Source organism: Cyprinus carpio, chromosome A10, assembly GCF_018340385.1.
Source record: "Cyprinus carpio isolate SPL01 chromosome A10, ASM1834038v1, whole genome shotgun sequence".
NCBI lineage: Eukaryota > Metazoa > Chordata > Actinopteri > Cypriniformes > Cyprinidae > Cyprinus > Cyprinus carpio.
In genome coordinates, this window is record NC_056581.1 from 15,461,642 (window position 1) to 15,481,660 (window position 20,019).

The following is a 20,019-nucleotide window of genomic DNA, read 5'->3' on the forward strand; positions in this document are numbered from 1 at the left end:
GATGATTTTTCCAGGTCTGGAAACCAGTTTTCAGTGACTGTGGGAACACTGACATTAAAGGTGAAGAGTGTATTTTCTTCTGATGGAAAAATACTTCTAGCACTTTTATAAATATAGACTGTCACTGTAAACAAAAAAAAAAAGAATCAGAGTGGAGTTATGACCTCTACTGCAACTAACCACCAGGGGGCGATCAAAATGTATTGGCTTCAGGGTGTGTGAGGCACATTTGATAAAGACAAATTTAAACAAGCCATTCATGGTTAAAAACACTTTGGGTACTTGGTGCTCTCAAAACACTGAACTGCTTTTAGGCATGCCAATTTCTAGCTCAGAAAACTGGAAACTATATATATTCTTGCAATAACGTTGGCAACCAATTGCACAGAAATTACACAATTCACCTCATAGTACTAGATGTCATCATTCACCCAAATAAAAACAAGATATTTCTAAGAATTAATTAACATTTTATGGAAAAAATAAACCACGTACAAAAGTATTTCTCTCATTCTCTATACACATCTATACATACTCTATACATTATGTGCATGTGAATACACACACAGAATGTAACTCTCAGTGTAAAGTGAGTTTAGTAAGTACATTCAGAGGTGATCCACCCCTTTTCCTTGTTCAAAAAAAAAAAATCAACCCCACTGGATTTTCACTTTCAGTTAGTGCAAACGCTTACCAGAAATTCTCTTTCAAAAAAAAAATGTGTCTGAAGTTTTGTCTACTTTTTTGTGAAATATTTTGAAACTTTATGCTGATTTCAGTATGTCGAAAGGTAAGCTTCTAAAGTGTTTTAATTTTACATACATAAGGCTCAGTAGTGAGGAATCTTTGAAACATTTATACATTCGAGCATGTTTCAGAGACTCACTGATGTTATGTAAAATAGAGTAAGATTCAGAGCTTAGCTTTAACTCAACTGGTACTGTGTGGTACAAGCAATCACAATGTCTTATGACTGATTCCAAGGAAACACACATATTAATGTAAAAAAATTTTGAACTGAAAATGTTGCTCATTAATTACTGTTAGGTCATTAGGTGTGCTTTAATCTAAATAAATGGTTTTTTGAACTTCTTTTCAGGAGATGGCCACACTGAAGAGTTCTGTGGAGGTATTTTTCTGCGGTGCAAACAGCTGGTGTAAGTGTCTGGTGGGAAATCGTATTCTTGGCTTTGAACATTTCCTGCCAGAGCAGTCCACATTTGATGAAGAGGTATCAGTGGAGATAGGTGTCCAATGGATTACTGTTATTAATGAGCCTCAGACTGTAATTAAGTGGTATATGGAGACATCACCTAGGTGTCCATGCATGATTTTGTTTGTTCTGCAACATGGCCATGTTTCTCAGAGAGATGTAGAAGCATTTGCACATTTTCAGCAGATGTTCGGAAAGAAAATGGAGGAAAATACTCTTGTAGTTATGGTCAGTAGTGATGATAAGAAATCAGCAAGGCCAAACAAAGTGAAAAATGAAAACCTGGAAACAGTTCTCTATCAAAGTGGAAGGAAAGTGTTTGATTTTAACAAAAATATGAAGCAAAATGACTTAATCAAACAACTTATGACACGTTGGAAGAGTGTGCCTGATTTGCACATATACAAGCATGAAAGGTAAGACTAACTATATCTGAGTTTATCCTCATGATTGTATCCATTCCAGAAACAACATATCCATTAATTTATTTATTTTCTCCTCAACTGAAGCTCATCCCTGTCTGTGGAAAGGGAGACATGGAGAACACAGGAAGCAATGACACAAGAGCATATATCAGGTAACATCCATTATAATTCTACATTATAAAAATACTTCCAAATAATTCCAAGACTATCACAAGCTTTCTCACAATTTCAGTAAAATCTCAGCTTAAATGCTTTTGCCCTGGTGACATGTTCAAATAAGTCCAATAGTAAAAAAAGAAAACAAAAAAACCCCACTAAATTTAAAGCACAAAAACATGTATAAGATCCTCTCTTGTCCATGAGAATAGAGATAAAGTGATAACATTGAGCCAGTACAGTAGATCTGAGATATTTTATACATGCTAACACATTCTCCATGAGGTGGATTTTAGAAGATTTTAACATGATGTGATATGATGATGGTACCAAGATCTCAGACGAGGGTGAATTACTTTAGACTGAACACTTATCCTTCTTGGAGTCCAGTGGGGAAAAAAGTGTTGGGTGAAAAAATTACTCCTTTGGACCTATTTTACAAGTGTACAGACCACGAAAGTCTAGATCTAAAAAGTCCCAATTAGAACAGATAGGATGCAGTTTAAACCAAAATGAAATGAAAATTATTTTATTGTGTTGAATTTCTTTTGACATGCAGCATTTTATTTATTTATTTTTTATTCAAGGAGGTAACCATGCTGCTATCAAGAGGAATAACACTTTGACCATCGTGCTTCTGGGACAGACAGGAAGTGGAAAGAGCGCCACTGGAAACACCATCCTGAGAAAACATCATTTTGAATCATATGCCAGTTCCGTGCCAGTAACACAGATGTGCCAAATGGCAGAGGAAACTGTTTGTGGAATCAAAATCAGGGTCATTGACACTCCAGATTTCTTTGATGAAGACCTAAAAAACCAACAAGAACAGATAAAGAAGTGCAAAGAGCTCGCTCAGCCAGGGCCTGATGTGTATTTACTGGTCATGGAGCTTGGCCGATACACAGATGGAGAGAGAGCAATAGTTCAGAACATACAGAAAGCGTTTGGTGCAGAAGTGGTAAAAGAAACCATTGTTCTGTTAACTAGCAAGGAGAAATTACGAGGGAAAACTGTAGCAGAGTACATTAAAAACACTGACACACAACTGCAAGAGCTGATCAGAATCTGTGGGTCAAGGTGTCATGCATTTAACAACAAAGACCACAGTGTTTCACAGACTGAGAGACTGTTAGAGATGATTTTGGAAATGAAGAAGAAAAATGGAAGTACTGTAGAACACTACTCTTTTTGTAAGGAATCAGAGAAAAAAGACTGCAGAATTCAGTAGACACTTGCAAATGATTTCTGTGACAATTGTTCAAAACTGATTGTCTTTTGTCCTGTGATAGTAGTTTGATTTAAAAACATGAGTTCATTTTTGCTAATCAGTGTTATGTTACATGTATTATCAAGTACAATTACAAATAAAGAGAAGTATTTCTTCAAAAAGCCTATTCATGCACTACCGTTTCTTTTGTCAGATAGAAATAAGTCAAGTCATCTTTAAGTCACCTTTATTTATATAGCGCTTTTAACAATACAGTTCTTTTTAAAGCAACTTTACAGTATCAAATAGGAAAATAGTGTGTCAATAATGCAAAATGACAATAGTAAACACTGAGTTTTCAGTTAAAGGCAGTTCATCATTGAATTCAGTGATGTTATCATCCAACTCAATTCAATTTAAATAGTACAGTATCTGTGCAAACAACTAGGTCAAATAACTGCTAGGTCACATCTAGGTGGTTGTCCTGCATCTTCAATAAACAAGCTACAGGTAGTCCAAAATGAAGTGGCTAGAGTCCTTACCAGGTCAAGAAAATATGATCATATTACCCCAATTTTACAGTCTCTGCACCGGTTACCCATTAAGTTCCGTATCAGTTATAAAATATTATTACTTACCTATAAGGCCCTTAATGGTTTAGCTCCTGCATACCTAACTAGCCTACTACCACGCTCCCTAAGGTCACAAAACTCTGGACTTTTGGTAGTACCTAGGATAGCAAAGTCCACTAAAGAAGGTAGAGCTTTTTACATAATCTTGTACTGCAGTTATATCTGATCAAATGTGCATTATTATTCTTTAGCTTGGGTTAATCTAATTAATTTTACTTGGCTGGAACAGCAGCTACGCTAATAAGTTCTCTATTTGTTTCTCTGTTTTTGCCACATAACTAGGATTTACACAAGCTTCAGTCTGGATCCAGAACACCTGAGAAGAGATGATGCCAACCCCTCAGAGGACCTCAGATGATGCCAACCCTGAAACAACAAACCTACCAAATTTTGCTATAAGTTTGATTGCATCATATAATAATTGCTGTTAATAGTGTTCATCATCTGATTGATTACATCTTTAATCGATTTTTCCATACATTTCTGCCATATGCACATAAACTGACAGTCACCACTGATAAGCTACTACTAAATATTGTAGAAACTTAATTTTCTGTAAAGTTTCTTTGCAACGATTTGTATTGTAAAAAGTGCTATACAAATAAACTTGAATTGAAAACAACTGAAACTCAGTACTATGAATACCACAGAAAAAAATGCACACCAAAATACCATTTTCATGTGCTAGTCAGAGGTAAAATGTTAAGAGAATGTGGTCCCACAAGTCTACACACGTTTGTGATGTTTCAAGCTACAAAGTTTTTTCCTTTTATGATGATGGCAAGAGAATGCAAACTATAGTTTGACTGGTTCTCTGCCTATAATTAATTTTCCTTCTGCGAAAATACAGTTTCTTCCTTGTAAGAAACAAGCTGAAGAATTTCTTCCTTCTAAAAAAACATGCATATCTGAGCAACAGAGAAGACATACAGGTGTTTCCTTATTGTTAAGCTTAAGAGGGTACATAGTTCTTCTAGAACATAGTTTACATATTCGTACCATAAACTGGAATTTTAAAGGGATAGTTCACCCAGAAAGAAAACTTTGTCATCATTTACTCACCCTCAAGTTGTTCCAAACCATATGAGATTCTTGATTGTGCTGAACACAAAATAATATATTTTGAAGAACGTGGGTAACTGAAAAGCTGATGGTCCCCATTGAATTACATAGACATAAGTACTATAGAAGTCAATGTCATCAGCTGTTTGTTTTCCCGCAATCTTCAAAATATCTTCTTTTGTTGCTTTTTTTTTATATATATCATTCCTAAATATTTAATTTATCCAAAATTATCCACTAATAATGTTGTTTACTTAAAAACTGATGTGAGGTGAATAAGCTCAGATCAATGAGGCCTACAATCAACCAGTTGCATACAGAAATACAAAAACTGTGCTAACTGAAAGAAAACAAGTTGACAAAAATACTTAATCCAAGATTTGGTCATAACATAGCATAATACAACATTTACAACCCCAACTCCAGAAAAGTTGGGACATTTTGTGAAATGCCACAAAATCAAGAATATGTTATTTGTTAATTATCTTTCAACTTTATTTAATTGACTAAAGTACAAAGGAAAAAAATGTCCAATGTTTTCACTGACCAACTTAATTTTATTTTGAAAATATCAAATAATTTTAATGGCTGCAACATACTCCAAAAAAGTGCCTTTTAACTCCAACTTTCCTTTTAATTACAATGTTTAATTGTTTGAGAATTGAGGATACTAATTGCTAAAGTTTTGCTGGCAAAAATTTGTCCAATCTCACTTGATACAAAACTTCAGATGCTCAGCAGTCTGTGATCGTTGTTGTCTGATTCTCTTTTTCATGACTGGTCATACATTTTCAACAGGAGACAGATCTGGACCGATCAAGCACATTACTCTGTCTACGAAACCATGCTGTTGTAGCACATGCAGAATGAAGGCTACCATTGTCTTGATCTAATAACCATGGACTTCCCATGAAAGACGTCACCCTGATGGCAGTATATGTCTCTGTACAATTCCAATCCAATATATGCCTCCATGTCAATGGTATCTTCGCACATATGCCAGTCACTCATGCCTTTTTCTCTGCTGCAGCCCCATACCATGACAGACATTTGCTTTTGCATCTGTTGCTGATGAAAGTTTTTGGTCTTTTGGACTGAGAATACGATGTCCATTGTAGTACTCCTGAGCTCATGTAGCTATATTTAACACAGCAGCATGACGGTTTCTTATGCAGTGCCATCTGAGGGCGCAAAGGTCTTGCACATAAAAAATAGGTTTCCTCTCTTGCCCTACACAGACTGAGATTCCACTGGATTCCATGAATCTTTACACAATTTTATGTATGGTAGTTAGTGAAAGCCTTAAATTCATTGCATCTTTTTTTTTTTTTGTTTTGTTTTTTTGTTTTCATTGAAAAATGTGATTTTTGATTTGTTTGGCACTTCTTTCATGAAATTTGGCACAAAGTAATGAGATGATCCTTTTATACCCAAACATGATACCCTCACCCAGGGGCGTCATGCACGTATTATTTTTGAGGGGGCACGAGTGAAGGTTATCTTGATTCTCAAATATGTGTAAGTAAAGTGTAATCTATTAACTAGGCTACACATAAAATCTGTCTTTTTAGTTAAGTAGACCTACCAAATATGGGTGTCATGCCATAAAATATTTTTAATACGACTGACTTTGTATTTAGCATGAATTTAATATTAAAATTGTAAGTTAGCCTACTAATTATAACACTTTTATTGTACAGAAAGAGAGCAAAGAACATTTACATTATCAAAGAACATTATCATTGAGTTCAAACATTGAGTCCAATTATAATCACTGAAGCTGTTTACACTGCAAAAGCCTCTGATTGGCCATTGCATCCATAAGCTCAACAGAATCGTATGTGATTGGTTATAATGCTCAGCACTGTCTGTCTCTGGCTCAGCGCCAGCCAGCGAACACAGGTTTGAATTTAGAAGCTACTGATGTGCCACACATCACACCCGTGTGTTTGTATCAAATATAAAAATATATATATATTATTCGGCTATTTTTCTCTTTTGGAAGCTGCATTCAAAATCTGAGGGGGCATGTGCGGTTTGAATGGGCATGATGCCTCTGCCCTCACCTATTACCAAGTCACCTGCTTACTGAACTGTTTCAAAACAGTTTAATTTTAATATATTCTGTAAACTTTTCACTTTTATTTTGCTTGTCCCAACTTTTTTGGAGTGTGTTGCAGCCTTCAAAATAAAAATTTGTCTTTTACAAAATACATTTAGGTTGGTCAGTGAAATCTTTTCTTTGTACTTTTGTCAGTGGTAGATGAAGTACACAAATCAACTGCATGAGTAAAAATACAGATAGTATAATAAAATATTACTCCAGTAAAAGTACTCCTTTTTTAATTTTACTCGAGTGAAAGTACAAAAGTACTCGATTTTTTTAAGTACTTAAGTAAAAAAGTACTGATAGATAAATTTATTTTGCAATTTTATATAGACTACCTAATTTATATTATATATTAGCACATATTTTTTTTATAATCCTACTGCTCAAAATACTGGGAATTTTCCCAAAATAACCACTATATGGAGTCAAGATATATTTTTGTTGTTGATATGGACTACGTTGATGAGAGTGGTGTAGTAATGTTCACTGCGATTTTCCTGAGAGCAAACAGATTTGTGAGCCTGGAGCACAAAACCAGTCGTAAGGGTCAATTTTTCAAAATTGAGATTTACACATCATCCGAAAGCTGAATAAATAAGCTTTCCACTGATGTATGGTTTGTTAGGAGGACAATATTTGTCTGAGATACAACTATTTTAAAATCTGGAATCTGAGGGTGCAAAAAAATCTAAATATTGAGAAAATCATCTTTAAACTTGTTCAAATGAAGTTCTTAATGCATTTTACTAATCAAAAATTAAGTTTTGATATATTTACAGTAGGAAATTTATAAAATATCTTCATGGAACATGATCTTTACTTAATATCCTACCCATACAATGTATTTTTTGTATACACACAAACAACACAAAAACAATTTATTTCTCCACTATCACAGCAAATACACCCAATAAAAACAAAAATACCTATTTTCAACACCAACAAATCTGACCATCAGATTTTCACCAGCAAGAAAAAAGTGTTTTAAAGTTTGTTGTTTTGCAGAACATCACAGTTATATGTGACATGAGAATAAGGCCTGAAGTTAGGAGGAACATTTTAAGGAAAATATAATTATTTTCATAATGATTTGTTTTCTTCTCAAACCTTGTCTGTGGTGTAAAAACAAATGCCCCCAGGCCAGAGGGCATCACTTCCCACTTTGATAATTACTGCATTTACCATGTTCTGAACATCACAGCCTTTCTTTTCCCCCCAGATGTAATGTTAATCTATATACTGTAGGTGGTTAAATAAAAATATTTGGACTTTATATCTAAAAATGACCTAACTTAGCACCAGCAAGCTTGTTAGCTAGACAATTAGCATCAGCTAACAATATTTACTTATTTTCAGTATGGTTATGAATAAATATTCATATCTGTCTACTTGGGTAGTTAATCCAAACAATATAAAAATTTACACTGTTGATAAACAATATAAAAACAGACTTCACATAGGGCATGTGAAGCATTTTAATAAAACTGTTAATGTTACGGCAGCGGGGAATTTGAACGTGCATTAGTTATTTTATTTAATCTGTGTTATTTTAATGTTTAATTTTTTCTGTGTACAACTAAAGAGGCACTTATGCTGATGTGTCTGCATTCAAGCATTTCAGTGAGCTTAAATAGATCACCCTTTACAGCAGATTTAGTTCACAAACAACTGACAGTTTTGACCTAAATATGTTTTTATATGTTTTTCAGTTACAATAATTAATCCTAAATTTTGACATTTGTAATTTACTTTTAGCAGCATCAGTCCAGCGCGCGCTCACAAGATCTCCCGGTTGTTTCTTGTGAATTCAGTTCACTGGAGACTCGCACTAAACGGTTCATTTGAATCAGTGAGTTGTCGACTCGAGAACAGCTGCAATCGGATCATTCTAATTCGTGAATGAATCATTTGGTTCGATTTGCAAACCAATTTAAAAGGTCCATTGAAAAGAATCATTTAGTTCTTGAGTCAGACACCGCTTCTGCCTGTCGGAGCACGTGATATATTATAAGGAGTAACGATATGTTTTATGAAATGTAGTTAAGTAAAAAGTACGATCTTATGGTTTGGAATGTAGTGAAGTAAAAGTAAAAGTTACTCAAAATAAATTTACTCCAGTAAAGTACAGATACTTGAAAAAAGTACAGTAACGAAGTACGGTCCACCACTGACTTTTGTCAATTTAATAAAAGTTCAAGATAATTAACAAATCACAGATTCTTGATTTTATTGCATTTTACAAAAGGTCCCCACTTTTCTGGAATAGAGGTTGTACAAGCAATTTCAAAAGGCCAGTCATTTTTTTCCGGGAACACCAAATTAGGTAAAGGATTCTCAGCACAACACTAAAGCTAAAAACATGTTTTTTGAAACTAACAGGAAATTCCTGGTGGAACTCAAAAGTTCAGATGTGTTCATGTTGCTCAAATAGTAAAGCGAATGTGTAAACTGATAAAATGTATCTTGAAAAAAAAAAAAAACATTTTGAATGCAAATGAAGCTGCATAAAAAGGTGAGGCAAATGCATAAATGTACAAATGCAATTTTTTTTCCTACCCAGTCAAAGGCCAAAAAATTCTTATAGATAGATAGATAGATAGATAGATAGATAGATAGATAGATAGATAGATAGATAAATAGATAGATATAGGGTGTGTGTGTGTGTGTGTGTGTGTGTGTGTGTGTGTGTGTGTGTGTGTGTGTGTGTGTGTGTGTGTGTGTGTGTGTGTGTGTATATAATGGTCAAAAAGGGATGTAATATGCAATATTAATAATAATAATAATAATACTGGAAAATAAAGGAAAAATGTAAAAATAATGTATTAATATGCCAAATTCTAATACATTATATATAAACACATCCAGAGCTTTCACAGTATAAACATTTTACTTGTATTTAACACTTTTACAATTATACAGAGGATAACAGATTCTTAGCATATCTTAAAAAACTACTGTTTTTCCAACTGTTCTCACTGTCTAAAAATGAATATGCAAATGTATACATTAATATTCAGATTACTCTCAAGAAATAGAATCTTCAAGAAGAAAGAATGGCAAAGACAGTGATATTTACCCGTTATAAAGACACTTATTTACTAAATCTAAAAATGATTTTGATGTAAGTAATTACAGTACATCAGGCATAAAATTAACTGCTAGTCTAATGTATACAATCACTATATAAGTACAAATATTACACTTACTAGTGGAGTCCCTGCTTGAATTGAATTGATTGGTAATATCTGCTGTATCGGGTTAAACCAAGTCTTAAAACTTAGTATTTAGATGTGATCAGTCGTTTCATCACATTTAGTAGTTTAGACATATCATGACTGAACGTGTTAGTATAAATAAAGTCTCTAAAAACTATTCAGAAACCAAAAAGTGCTATAGAATACAGTGCCTTCATATTAGATTCACAAGCTTCCATGTGTAATTATTATGTAATGTGCTGCAGAGTCAAATAACATCACTGTGTAACATCACATAAATGAGGTTTGTTTATGTTCAGAAGTAGTGTTCATATTAGATGTCTGATTTAAGTCCCATAAATGACGCTATCAAGACTGAACTGCTCGCGAATGCCTTCCATTAATACTTGTTGGAACAAAGCAACCCTGTGGTCAAGAATCCCAAGAAAGTTAAACTGATATTCCAGTAGCTCTGCAGCCGCTCTCTCCACATTCTGTTCCTGAATCTTTTCTTCCGCTTCTTTAAACATTTCTTGAGTGAAGCATTCTCCCCCATTAACTGCCACCATTTCATCAATTTTCACAATCAATCTCCTCACTTGAACTCGACTGTTCTTGACAGTGTTATTAAAAACAACATATCTACTACCACAACTCTGGATCACTCTACGGAGTTCTGGATGACCGTTTTTCACATAGTCGTCAATTTTTTGGTCAATGAGTGCATCTCCATGAGTGAAGACCACTATCATGTATTTTGAAGCTTCTTCTCCAAAGAGCTCTTGCAGGGCCTGGACTGATCTTTGCTCCTCAGTAGTGAAACGGCCAATCTGTATCACCAGCAGAAACACATGAGGACCTGGTGCTGAAACCTGAATACATCTCACTATTTCTCTTTTGATGAGGTCTTTTGATTTGCTGGTATCCAAGATTCCAGGTGTGTCAATCACATAAATCTCTCTTTGGTCACAGACCATTCCTTTTTTGCACCGCTCAGTGACAGAGTTTGCAGAAGGGCTTGATTCAAAAACATTTCTATTAAGGATAGTGTTTCCCACAGCACTTTTTCCCACTCCAGTTTTTCCAATCAATACTATGCGAAGTGGTTGACCTATCAACAAAGGATGAAAAAAAATATATATATATATAAATAATGAAATGTGTACAAACAAAATTAACTGCCTTGGTGGATAAAGAGACAGAGCAGGGGATGCCTGAGACACTGTATAAAACCATGTTCTGCATTTTAAGCCTGGCCTATTATATAGTATCATATTAATGTACATATATATGCTTTATGATGCAAATCCATTAATTTTTTATGTACATCAAAAGTATTAGTCATATACCCATCACATATTAATACTCATTAATAAATTCCTCCAACTGTACTAACAAGTCATATATTATACTTACCTGACCTTTAACTTTGAAGTTAACCTATTATTGTATTTTATATGCATATTTTATGTTTTTACAAAAATTACTCCAACAATAATTGGCAGATTCCTTGTTTGCTTTCACAGAATATTTGACAATATACTTTAGACATTAGACACATTCCATTTACTCACAAAGTTCTAAACTATTTAAACATGATGAATCTTTGAGCAGTCATGAGCTTTCAGCAGAGCTTTCTTTAATAGAAACCATACTATACATTTAAGTAAAAAGTTTTAGCACACAACTTACCTCGCGGAATATAATTGGTGCAACAACACAGGCACTTAACACAGTCCATTTCCTTCAGCAACAGTTTCTCTCAACAATGACTGAAACTATTTTTATGGTTGGCCCTATTAGTACCAGTTTTTCTTGAGACGCCGCCTGTTTTATTTTTTTTGCATGTATCTATCTTTTACTTTCATTTGTTCACTATTTTCCTGCTTCTCCTCGTGACAGATATAACCAGAGGTGTTTCTCGCAACCTGGTGAACAGACTGGAAATTCAACATGCCAAAAGGTAAAACATAGTTGTTACTTTTTGATCGGCTTTATAAAGATTTTGTGCTTTTGCTAATTGTCTTTATATTCTCTGCCACTTTTTATATTTTTACTTCAAAATGCCTATTGAATTTAATTGTGAGAAAACCATTTTTAATCTTCATAGGAGAAAATAAAACTGCACAAGTTTCAGATGATGACAGCGTTGTCACCGTGGTGCTGCTGGGACAAAACAGCACTGATAAGTGCCTGATAGGAAACACCATGCTTGGGTATAACTGCTTCCAGCCAGGAAAATCCATGTATCAAAAGGCTCTAGGAAGAATGAGTGACGAGCTGCTCTACATTATAAACACCCCGGACCTTTTCTGGAGAATATGCCAAGAACAAGAAGCTAATATTATAGAGGAGATGAAGCCATCATACACGGGTCCACGCATGTTCCTCCTGGTACTCCACGATAAACAGCTGTCCCAGGAAGAGGTGGAGATGTTTACCCAAATGAAGGAGAGATTTGGAGAGAAAATGACAAAAAATATTACTGTAGTGTTGATCGACAACAAAGAGACATCAAGACAGTCCTGCAACATAATGGATATACACCTCAAAAAGATTTTACATGAATGTGACGAGAGAATTTGCGTCTTCAGCAAAGACACGGCAGACTCAGATCTGGTCAGACAGCTATTGATACATATTACAAAAACGCCAGAGAAAGTAGAAGCTGATCCTGGCAGGTAAACTTCTACAAATGGGAAATATTGTCTCTTGCATTGTTCACAAAGCTGATTTTTGTCTTTTTCCTTAAAGTCCATCATTATCCTCTAGATTACATGAAGACATGAATAAGCATGTTCATCAGAAGGAAAATGATGACTCAGAACAACCAAAGACGATGCCAGGTAATGCTTACTTATGTTTAATTATCTGAAATTATTAATATTCTAGTCCAACTCCAAATCTGCACTGAAAATGTTTTTTTTAATAAAAGTAAACTTAATTTTAAAGGTTTGGGGTTGGTAAGTTTTATTTTATTTTATTTTTTTAGAAGAAATAAAAATTTTATTCAGCAATGCTGTATTAAAATTATAATCACATTGATTAAAAATTTACAGTAAAGACTTTTACAGATTTCAATTTCAAATAAATGCTGTTAGTTTGAACTTTCGACTGATCAAACAAACGTAAAAAAAAAAAATGTATCACAGTAAAATTATTAATTCTAATTTTTGTATTATTATTCATAAGGGGAGGGTGACTGCAATATCATCACCATGGTGCTCCTGGGAGTGAACAGAGATGACAAGTGCCTGATAGGGAACAGTATTCTCCAGCATGATTGTTTCATGGCTGGAAAAGCCACATATGAAAAGGTTGTGGCTAGAGTAGCTGATCAGATGGTCTGTATTGTCAACACTCCTGACCTTTTCTATAAACCAAGCCCAGATTCAATAGCTGACAGTATGGAGGAGATGAAGCCATCATATGCAGGTCCACGTATGTTCATCATGGTACTGCAGGACAAAACTCTCTCACAGGAAGAGATGGAGATGTTCACCCAACTGAAGGAGAGATTTGGAAAAAAACAGCTTGAAAACATGTTTGTTGTGCTCATAGGTAGTGAAGAAAATAACTTAAGAGAGACCTTTGAAGCTGATAAGAACCTCAAAAAGATTCTAGATGAGTGTAAGGAGACGGTTTATGTTTACAGGAGTAATGTGAAAAGCACTCAGCTGGTCGGACAGCTTATAGGACAAAACAACATGCAAGCAGGAATCTGAGAAAAACTGAATATTCCAGTTAGAAATCAGCTCAGTCCAACTAACATGTCCTGTGTGATTTATACTGTGCCATAAAACAGATTTTGCTAAATACAAAAGAAAAGTTATAATCCTACAGTGTAATATGTGTAAGCAAAAGATGGTGCAATAAACATATGCAACACAACTGCCTGCAATTCCTTTATACAATCTCACTACCATCATGAATCTGAAATAAATCACTGTTCAAACATATTCTTTGCTAGAGTTTCCAGTAACAGACTGTAATACACGGAAACTGGAGTTCGGTAAAGCTGTTATTTGCATAAAACTGCCAAAAGCTATTTTCACTAACTCCACCCACCATTGCTTGGATATTTTACCTTTAGTACATAAATGTTAATAACAAATGTTTCCTTTGGCCACTCTTATTCATTTTGATAACCAAAGCCCAACTAAATTATACAAATTATTTTAGATTACTGCATTAAGACAAACAATTTTACTAAACATGCAATGAAGAAATGAAGTCAAGTACAGCTGTCATCTAGCATAATAGTGACTCAACGTGTTATACCAGATTTTGGACAAGCCCTTTGTTCTCATGCATTTAAGACAAGTGTATTTTTCACTTTCATTTATTTACAACTGTCACTGAGTGCTAGAGACACGTTCGACACTCTGCACATCATTTGTTTCTTGTAATACAAATCAGCATGTTACAATGTAAGTAAGCCTTTTCTTCAATACATTTTAGTAAATTTATTTTTTGTAAAAATATAGTGTTTTGACTTGACAAAGACTGATAGTTGCAACAATGGCATCAATCTGATTCTCAAGCTCAATTCCAACTCTGCCTTGTAAAATTAAATCACAAGAGTACAGAAAGGGATTTCTTCTAAAATATTTGTGAATTGAAAATTAATGTTGTAAGGATTGTGGATTAAAGTTTCATGTTTTCATAATACAAAATCCAGTTTTCTCTTAAGATTTCAAAAGCTATGAATTATTCTTGTGATTTATTATAGCGGCGAATGCAAAGGTGGAGCAATCTGGTGGAGGTGACAAGATCACTTTGGTGCTGCTGGGAAAGAACAGCAATGATAAGTCTATGATAGGGAATACCATATTAAAGGCAAACCGTTTCATAGCTAGTAACAACACATGTACAAGAGCTGAAGAAAGAGTAGATGATCAGAGGGTCTGTATCATAAACACTCCAGACCTTTTCCACAGGCCGCACCCAAATAGAGAAACAGAGGAGAATATAGAGGAGATAAAAGCCCTATATCCAGGGCCACGCATGTTTCTTCTGATTCTGCAGAACAAAAAGCTCTCACAGGAAGAGATGGAAATGTTCAGGCAGCTGAAAGTGAGATTTGGGGAGAAAATGGTGGAAAATACAATTGTAGTGCTAGTTAACAGTCAGGAACAAAAATCTGAAGAAGCATATGACCACGCGGATGAGAATCTCAAAAAACTACTAGATGAGTGCGGACGGAGAATGTGTCTTCATGACAAGAAAAATGTAAACGAGCTTACCAATCTGGTAGTGAAAGAATGGAAGAGAATACATGAAAAGCAGGTTAAAGAATCAAGCAACTCCGCACATGCTGAGAGGTAAGACACGCCTAGGAGAGCAGTGATTAAATCAATTAAAAAAATAAAAGTCTCTGTACATAACTATAAATCCGTTTAGGCCTATAATTTAACCTGTAACATCATCTCAATCCTGTAGGATATATGAGGACATTGATGCGTATATACAAATGAAGCAAATAAATGAAGCATCATGGATGTCTGAAAAAAGCAAAGGTATATCTTACAGATTTCTCAACTTACTTTTCTCTGTCATCTAAAAGAATATGATCAAATGAACATACTGTTTTTTTTTTCTTATGTGCGTTTCACATCAGCCTAGTCAAGTGATCTCAATACACAATTATTTTTCATTAAATTTGTAAGCAGTAATGCTTATTTCCTATTTAACACATATTTGCCACAAACAGAATAATGATTAAAGATCTGGGCTGTTCACAAAAGATGCAGTTGACTACAATGTACCAAAAGTATAAGATCATGATGAAAAGTGTCTGATAAATCAGTGGTTATCAGGTGATATGTTCTGATAGGGTTGCAGACAGCTGAGGGACAAAAACATGCAGAATGCGAATAATGATAATGCAACTCATGTACAGTACAGTAACATGAAAACAACATAAATGCTATCAAAGAGTGTGTGTTCAACAATTTGGGAAACATCAACATATTGGTGATATTCCCTCATCATCGAAACTATGAAAATATGATTACATTTAATAGAAATTATGAACTTGGTATTGTGTTGGATCACCACTTGATGTCCAATGTGAAATCTGCATCTTTCACAAAAAAAAAAAAAAAAAAAAAAAAAAAAACAGGTGAAAACAGCCATGTTAAATTACCAGTAATTGCATCCTACCAAGTTTGCCACACACATCCTGAAAAGTGAAGCCAAAACATGTTGATAGCCATCTGATACCATGTAAACAAATGGGACATAAGCCAAACTACAAAAAAATCAAATTACACTTCGAATACATTTTTCCCAAAGATGATTTCCATCATTTTAGATAGTTCTTATCATGCTGATGTATGTTCAAGTGTTTATTTTTCTAATAAGTTTGCTTTTAATTAGTTATTTGAAGCTATAAAAAGAGGGGTCATGATTGTGAGCTTGCAGTTAGGTCTGCAGAAGTTTGGGGGGGACTTTGGTACGGCGGCTCCACCTCATGATCACTACCGTGCAGACTCAGGCTCCAAAAGATGTCACTTGCGCAAGATGACAGTGGCCATACTGGGATGTTTTGGCTTCACTTTTCTGTAGTGGAAGGAAGTGGAGAAGTGTTGTCCATCTTTTTTATAGTCTATGTGTCCTACATTATTTAAAAAACAATTACATTCTGCATTCAAATTGTGAAGTATGTTTTTTCAAAGATTTGTTTGAATTTATCACAGAAAAGAGCGTTCCGACATCTAGAAGTAAAGTCATGATGACAGTGGTCCTACTGGGAAAGAGAAGCAACAACAAATGTCTCGTAGGGAACACAATTTTTCAAAAAGATCATTTCCGATCAGAGAGGGTCAGATGTGAGAAGATTGTAGATAATGTTGGTGGTGAGAAGGTTTGTATTATCAACACTCCAGATCTTTTTTATAAACCAAGCTCATCAGATCCAGAGGCTGACAAAATGGACGAGCTGAAGCCATCATACGCAGGTCCACGTGTGTTCCTCCTTGTACTCCAGGACAGTATGGTGTTACCAGAAGAGATGGAGATGTTTACTGAAGTAAAGAAGAAGCTTGGACAGAAAATGGTTGAACAAGCAATTGTGCTGGTTAATGGTGATAAAAAGGAATCTTCAGATACAATGGGCACACCGTTGTCATTCAAAAAAGACCACGACATAATCCTGAATGAGTGTGGAAACAGACTGTGTGTTTACAGCAAACACATGAAGAATAATGAACTTATCAAAGAACTAATGAAACACAAAGAAATCATGAAGAACCAAACATCAGAAACTACAAGAGGAAGGTAGGCAATATATAGTCATGAGCAGTAGGAAATAGGAATTGAATTAATTTACATATAACCCTATATTAATCACTCTTTCAGTTCCAGCGGGATGCATGTCAGTAAGGTGACGCAAACACCAAAGAAAACAGGTGAGTAGAAATCATTTTAAAATAACGTCGCCTACATACATACCAGCAGATAATAACAGTTTGGTACCTTTGCACTGAAACTGTTAGCATGGACTGTATCATCTAACTAATTCTAACTATACAACATCAGGTGGATACAAGGAGGATCAGCCAAAACCTTTGACCATCGTGCTGCTGGGACAGACAGGATGTGGGAAGAGTGCTACAGGAAATACAATCTTAAAAAAGCACCATTTTGAATCACATGCCAGTTCTGTGTTGGTAACAAAGAAGTGCCAGATGGCAGAGGAAACTGTTTATGATGTGAGGATTAGGGTTATAGATACTCCAGATTTCTTTAATGAAGACCTTAAAAACCAGGAAGAACAGATAAAGAAGTGCAAAGAGCTCGCTCAGCCAGGGCCTGATGTGTATTTGCTGGTCATGCAGCTTGGCCGTTTCACAGAGGGCGAGAGAGAGGTTCTCCCACATCTGAAGAGAGAGTTTGGCGAGGATGTGACTTTAAAGACTGTAATTCTTTTCACGGGTAAAGAGAAGCTGAAGAACAGGACTTTAACTGATTACATCAATGGTAGTGACAAAGAACTTCAGGAACTGATCAAAACCTGTCATTCAAGATGTTGTGCATTTAACAACAACAATGAGAAATCCAGTCATCAGGTGAAAAAACTTCTGGGGCTCATTTCTGACATGCAGGAAAATAGTGCTATGAGCCATCACAGAAAGAAGCATAAGGAGAACAAAGAATGCAGTATCTTGTGAGATTAAGTGTATGTGCACAGCTATAATTGGGGAACCTTTTCTAAATATGGCATAAGTTTTATTATGGTTAGTCTACAGTGGTTACAATTGTGTAGACTGTAATATTAAGGATGGTTAGATGCATATTTAATTGTACCTTTATTTACTATGAACTACTAAAAATTATTTGGATAGCGAATAATATGTAATGGTGATTATACTGGTAAGTGAAATATTTAAATTAAATAAAAAAATAAAAAACATTAAAACCTGCATTTTCACATGAAATCAGATCAAATATATATATATATATATATATATATATATATATATATATATATATATATATATATTAGAAGAGAACGCAGCATCACAGTTGTCTGAACCAATGAGCATTAAGCTGTCATCAGTCAGTCGTTTCCCATCATGCATTTGATCAGCGCAGACGGTGGAGAGCAACTGCGCTCCACTGCACAATCCGACACAGATGCCGCGCTGTAGCGAGAGTTTTTTGTCACACCTCAGCATGACATCAGAGCAAGTCTGACTTAAAGGGTTAGTTCACCCAAATATTAAAATTATGTCATTAATGACTCACCCTCATGTCGTTCCAAACCCGTGAGACCTCCGTTCATTTTCGGAACACAGTTTAAGATATTTTAGATTTAGTCCGAGAGCTTTCAGTCCCTCCATTGAGAATGTATGTACGGTATACTGTCCACGTCCAGAAAGGTAATAAAAACATCATCAAAGTAGTCCATGTGACATCAGAGGGTCCGTTAGGAATTTTTTGAAGCATCGAAAATACATTTTTGGTCCAAAAATAGCAAAAACTACGACTTTATTCAGCGTTCTCTTCTCGTCCGTGTCTGTTATGAGCGGGTTCACAATACTGCAGTTTAGTGATATCCGGTTCGCGAACGAATCACTCGTTGTAACCGGATCTTCTTGAACCAGTTCACCAAATCGAACTGAATCGTTTGAAACGGTTCGCGTCTCCAATAAGCATTAATCCACAAATGACTTAAGCTGTTAACTTTTTTAATGTGGCTGACACTCCCTGAGTCAAAATAAACCAATATCCCGGAGTAATCCATTTACTCAAACAGTACACTGACTGAACTGCTGTGAAGAGAGAACTGAAGATGCCGAGCCAGATAACGAACGAAACATTGACTCGTTCTCGAGTCAAGAACCGGTTGCATAGGTTTTCGGATCACTAGTAGTGATGGGAAGTTCTGTTCTTTTTCGCGAACCGGTTCTTTCAGACAGTTCGATTCAATAAACTGGTTGAAGAAAACGGGTTCACCAGTTCTTTTGCGCTCAACGTAATGACTTCATTGGCGATGACTGCCCTTGATTCAAGCCTTCGGTTTACCCGCGCTCATAACATTAGTAATCAGTTCAGAATCAATCATCAAAAGAACCAGTTCGGTTCAGACGCGCTGTGTGTCAGTCTGAATCACGCATGCGCAGTATCATCAGCTCCTCGGTTCTCGAATCGGACGCGTCCAACAGAAACGGTTCTTGACTCGAGAACGAGTCAATCATTCGTTCGTTATCTGGCTCGGCTCGATGTTCATCTTCAGTTCTCTCTTCACAGCAGTTCAGTCAGTGTACTGTTTGAGTAAATGAATTACTCCGGGATATTGGTTTATTTGAACTCAGAGGGAGTGTCAGCCACATTAAAAAAGTTTAACAGTTTAAGTCATTTGTGGATTAATGCTTATTGGAGACGCGAACCGTTTCAAACGATTCAGTTCGATTTGGTGAACTGGTTCAAGAAGATCCGGTTACAACAAGTGATTCGTTCGCGAACCGGATATCACTAAACTGCAGTATTGTGAACCCGCCATCATAACGA

At 35.4% G+C, this 20,019-nt stretch overlaps 4 protein-coding genes across 4 annotated transcripts; 3 read left to right on the forward strand and 1 right to left on the reverse strand.

Moving 5' to 3' along the window:
- The first annotated feature begins 555 nt into the window (after nucleotides 1–555).
- On the forward strand, nucleotides 556–3,183 carry LOC109081384 (GTPase IMAP family member 8-like). The gene is made up of 4 exons (XM_019096371.2): nucleotides 556–790; nucleotides 1,100–1,629; nucleotides 1,723–1,790; nucleotides 2,382–3,183. Exons 1-4 carry the CDS (start codon nucleotides 767–769, stop codon nucleotides 3,023–3,025), a joined length of 1,266 nt encoding a protein of 421 aa, XP_018951916.2. The 5' UTR covers nucleotides 556–766; the 3' UTR covers nucleotides 3,026–3,183.
- Nucleotides 3,184–9,568: 6,385 nt separating this feature from the next.
- On the reverse strand, nucleotides 9,569–11,817 carry zgc:113625 (uncharacterized protein LOC553227 homolog). The gene is made up of 2 exons (XM_019096374.2): nucleotides 11,695–11,817; nucleotides 9,569–11,113 (listed from the first exon to the last, which is right to left on the reverse strand). The coding sequence occupies exons 1-2, from the start codon at nucleotides 11,741–11,743 to the stop codon at nucleotides 10,350–10,352; spliced, it is 813 nt and encodes a 270-aa protein (XP_018951919.1). The 5' UTR covers nucleotides 11,744–11,817; the 3' UTR covers nucleotides 9,569–10,349.
- Nucleotides 11,818–11,866: 49 nt separating this feature from the next.
- si:ch211-139n6.3 (GTPase IMAP family member 8) lies at nucleotides 11,867–14,231 on the forward strand. The gene is made up of 4 exons (XM_019096373.2): nucleotides 11,867–11,965; nucleotides 12,113–12,683; nucleotides 12,757–12,848; nucleotides 13,195–14,231. Exons 1-4 carry the CDS (start codon nucleotides 11,956–11,958, stop codon nucleotides 13,725–13,727), a joined length of 1,206 nt encoding a protein of 401 aa, XP_018951918.1. The 5' UTR covers nucleotides 11,867–11,955; the 3' UTR covers nucleotides 13,728–14,231.
- A 64-nt stretch (nucleotides 14,232–14,295) lies between these two features.
- LOC109081386 (GTPase IMAP family member 8) lies at nucleotides 14,296–18,418 on the forward strand. The gene is made up of 6 exons (XM_042765354.1): nucleotides 14,296–14,432; nucleotides 14,735–15,326; nucleotides 15,445–15,521; nucleotides 16,704–17,283; nucleotides 17,365–17,414; nucleotides 17,545–18,418. The coding sequence occupies exons 1-6, from the start codon at nucleotides 14,423–14,425 to the stop codon at nucleotides 18,174–18,176; spliced, it is 1,941 nt and encodes a 646-aa protein (XP_042621288.1). The 5' UTR covers nucleotides 14,296–14,422; the 3' UTR covers nucleotides 18,177–18,418.
- The last annotated feature ends 1,601 nt before the right edge of the window (nucleotides 18,419–20,019 follow it).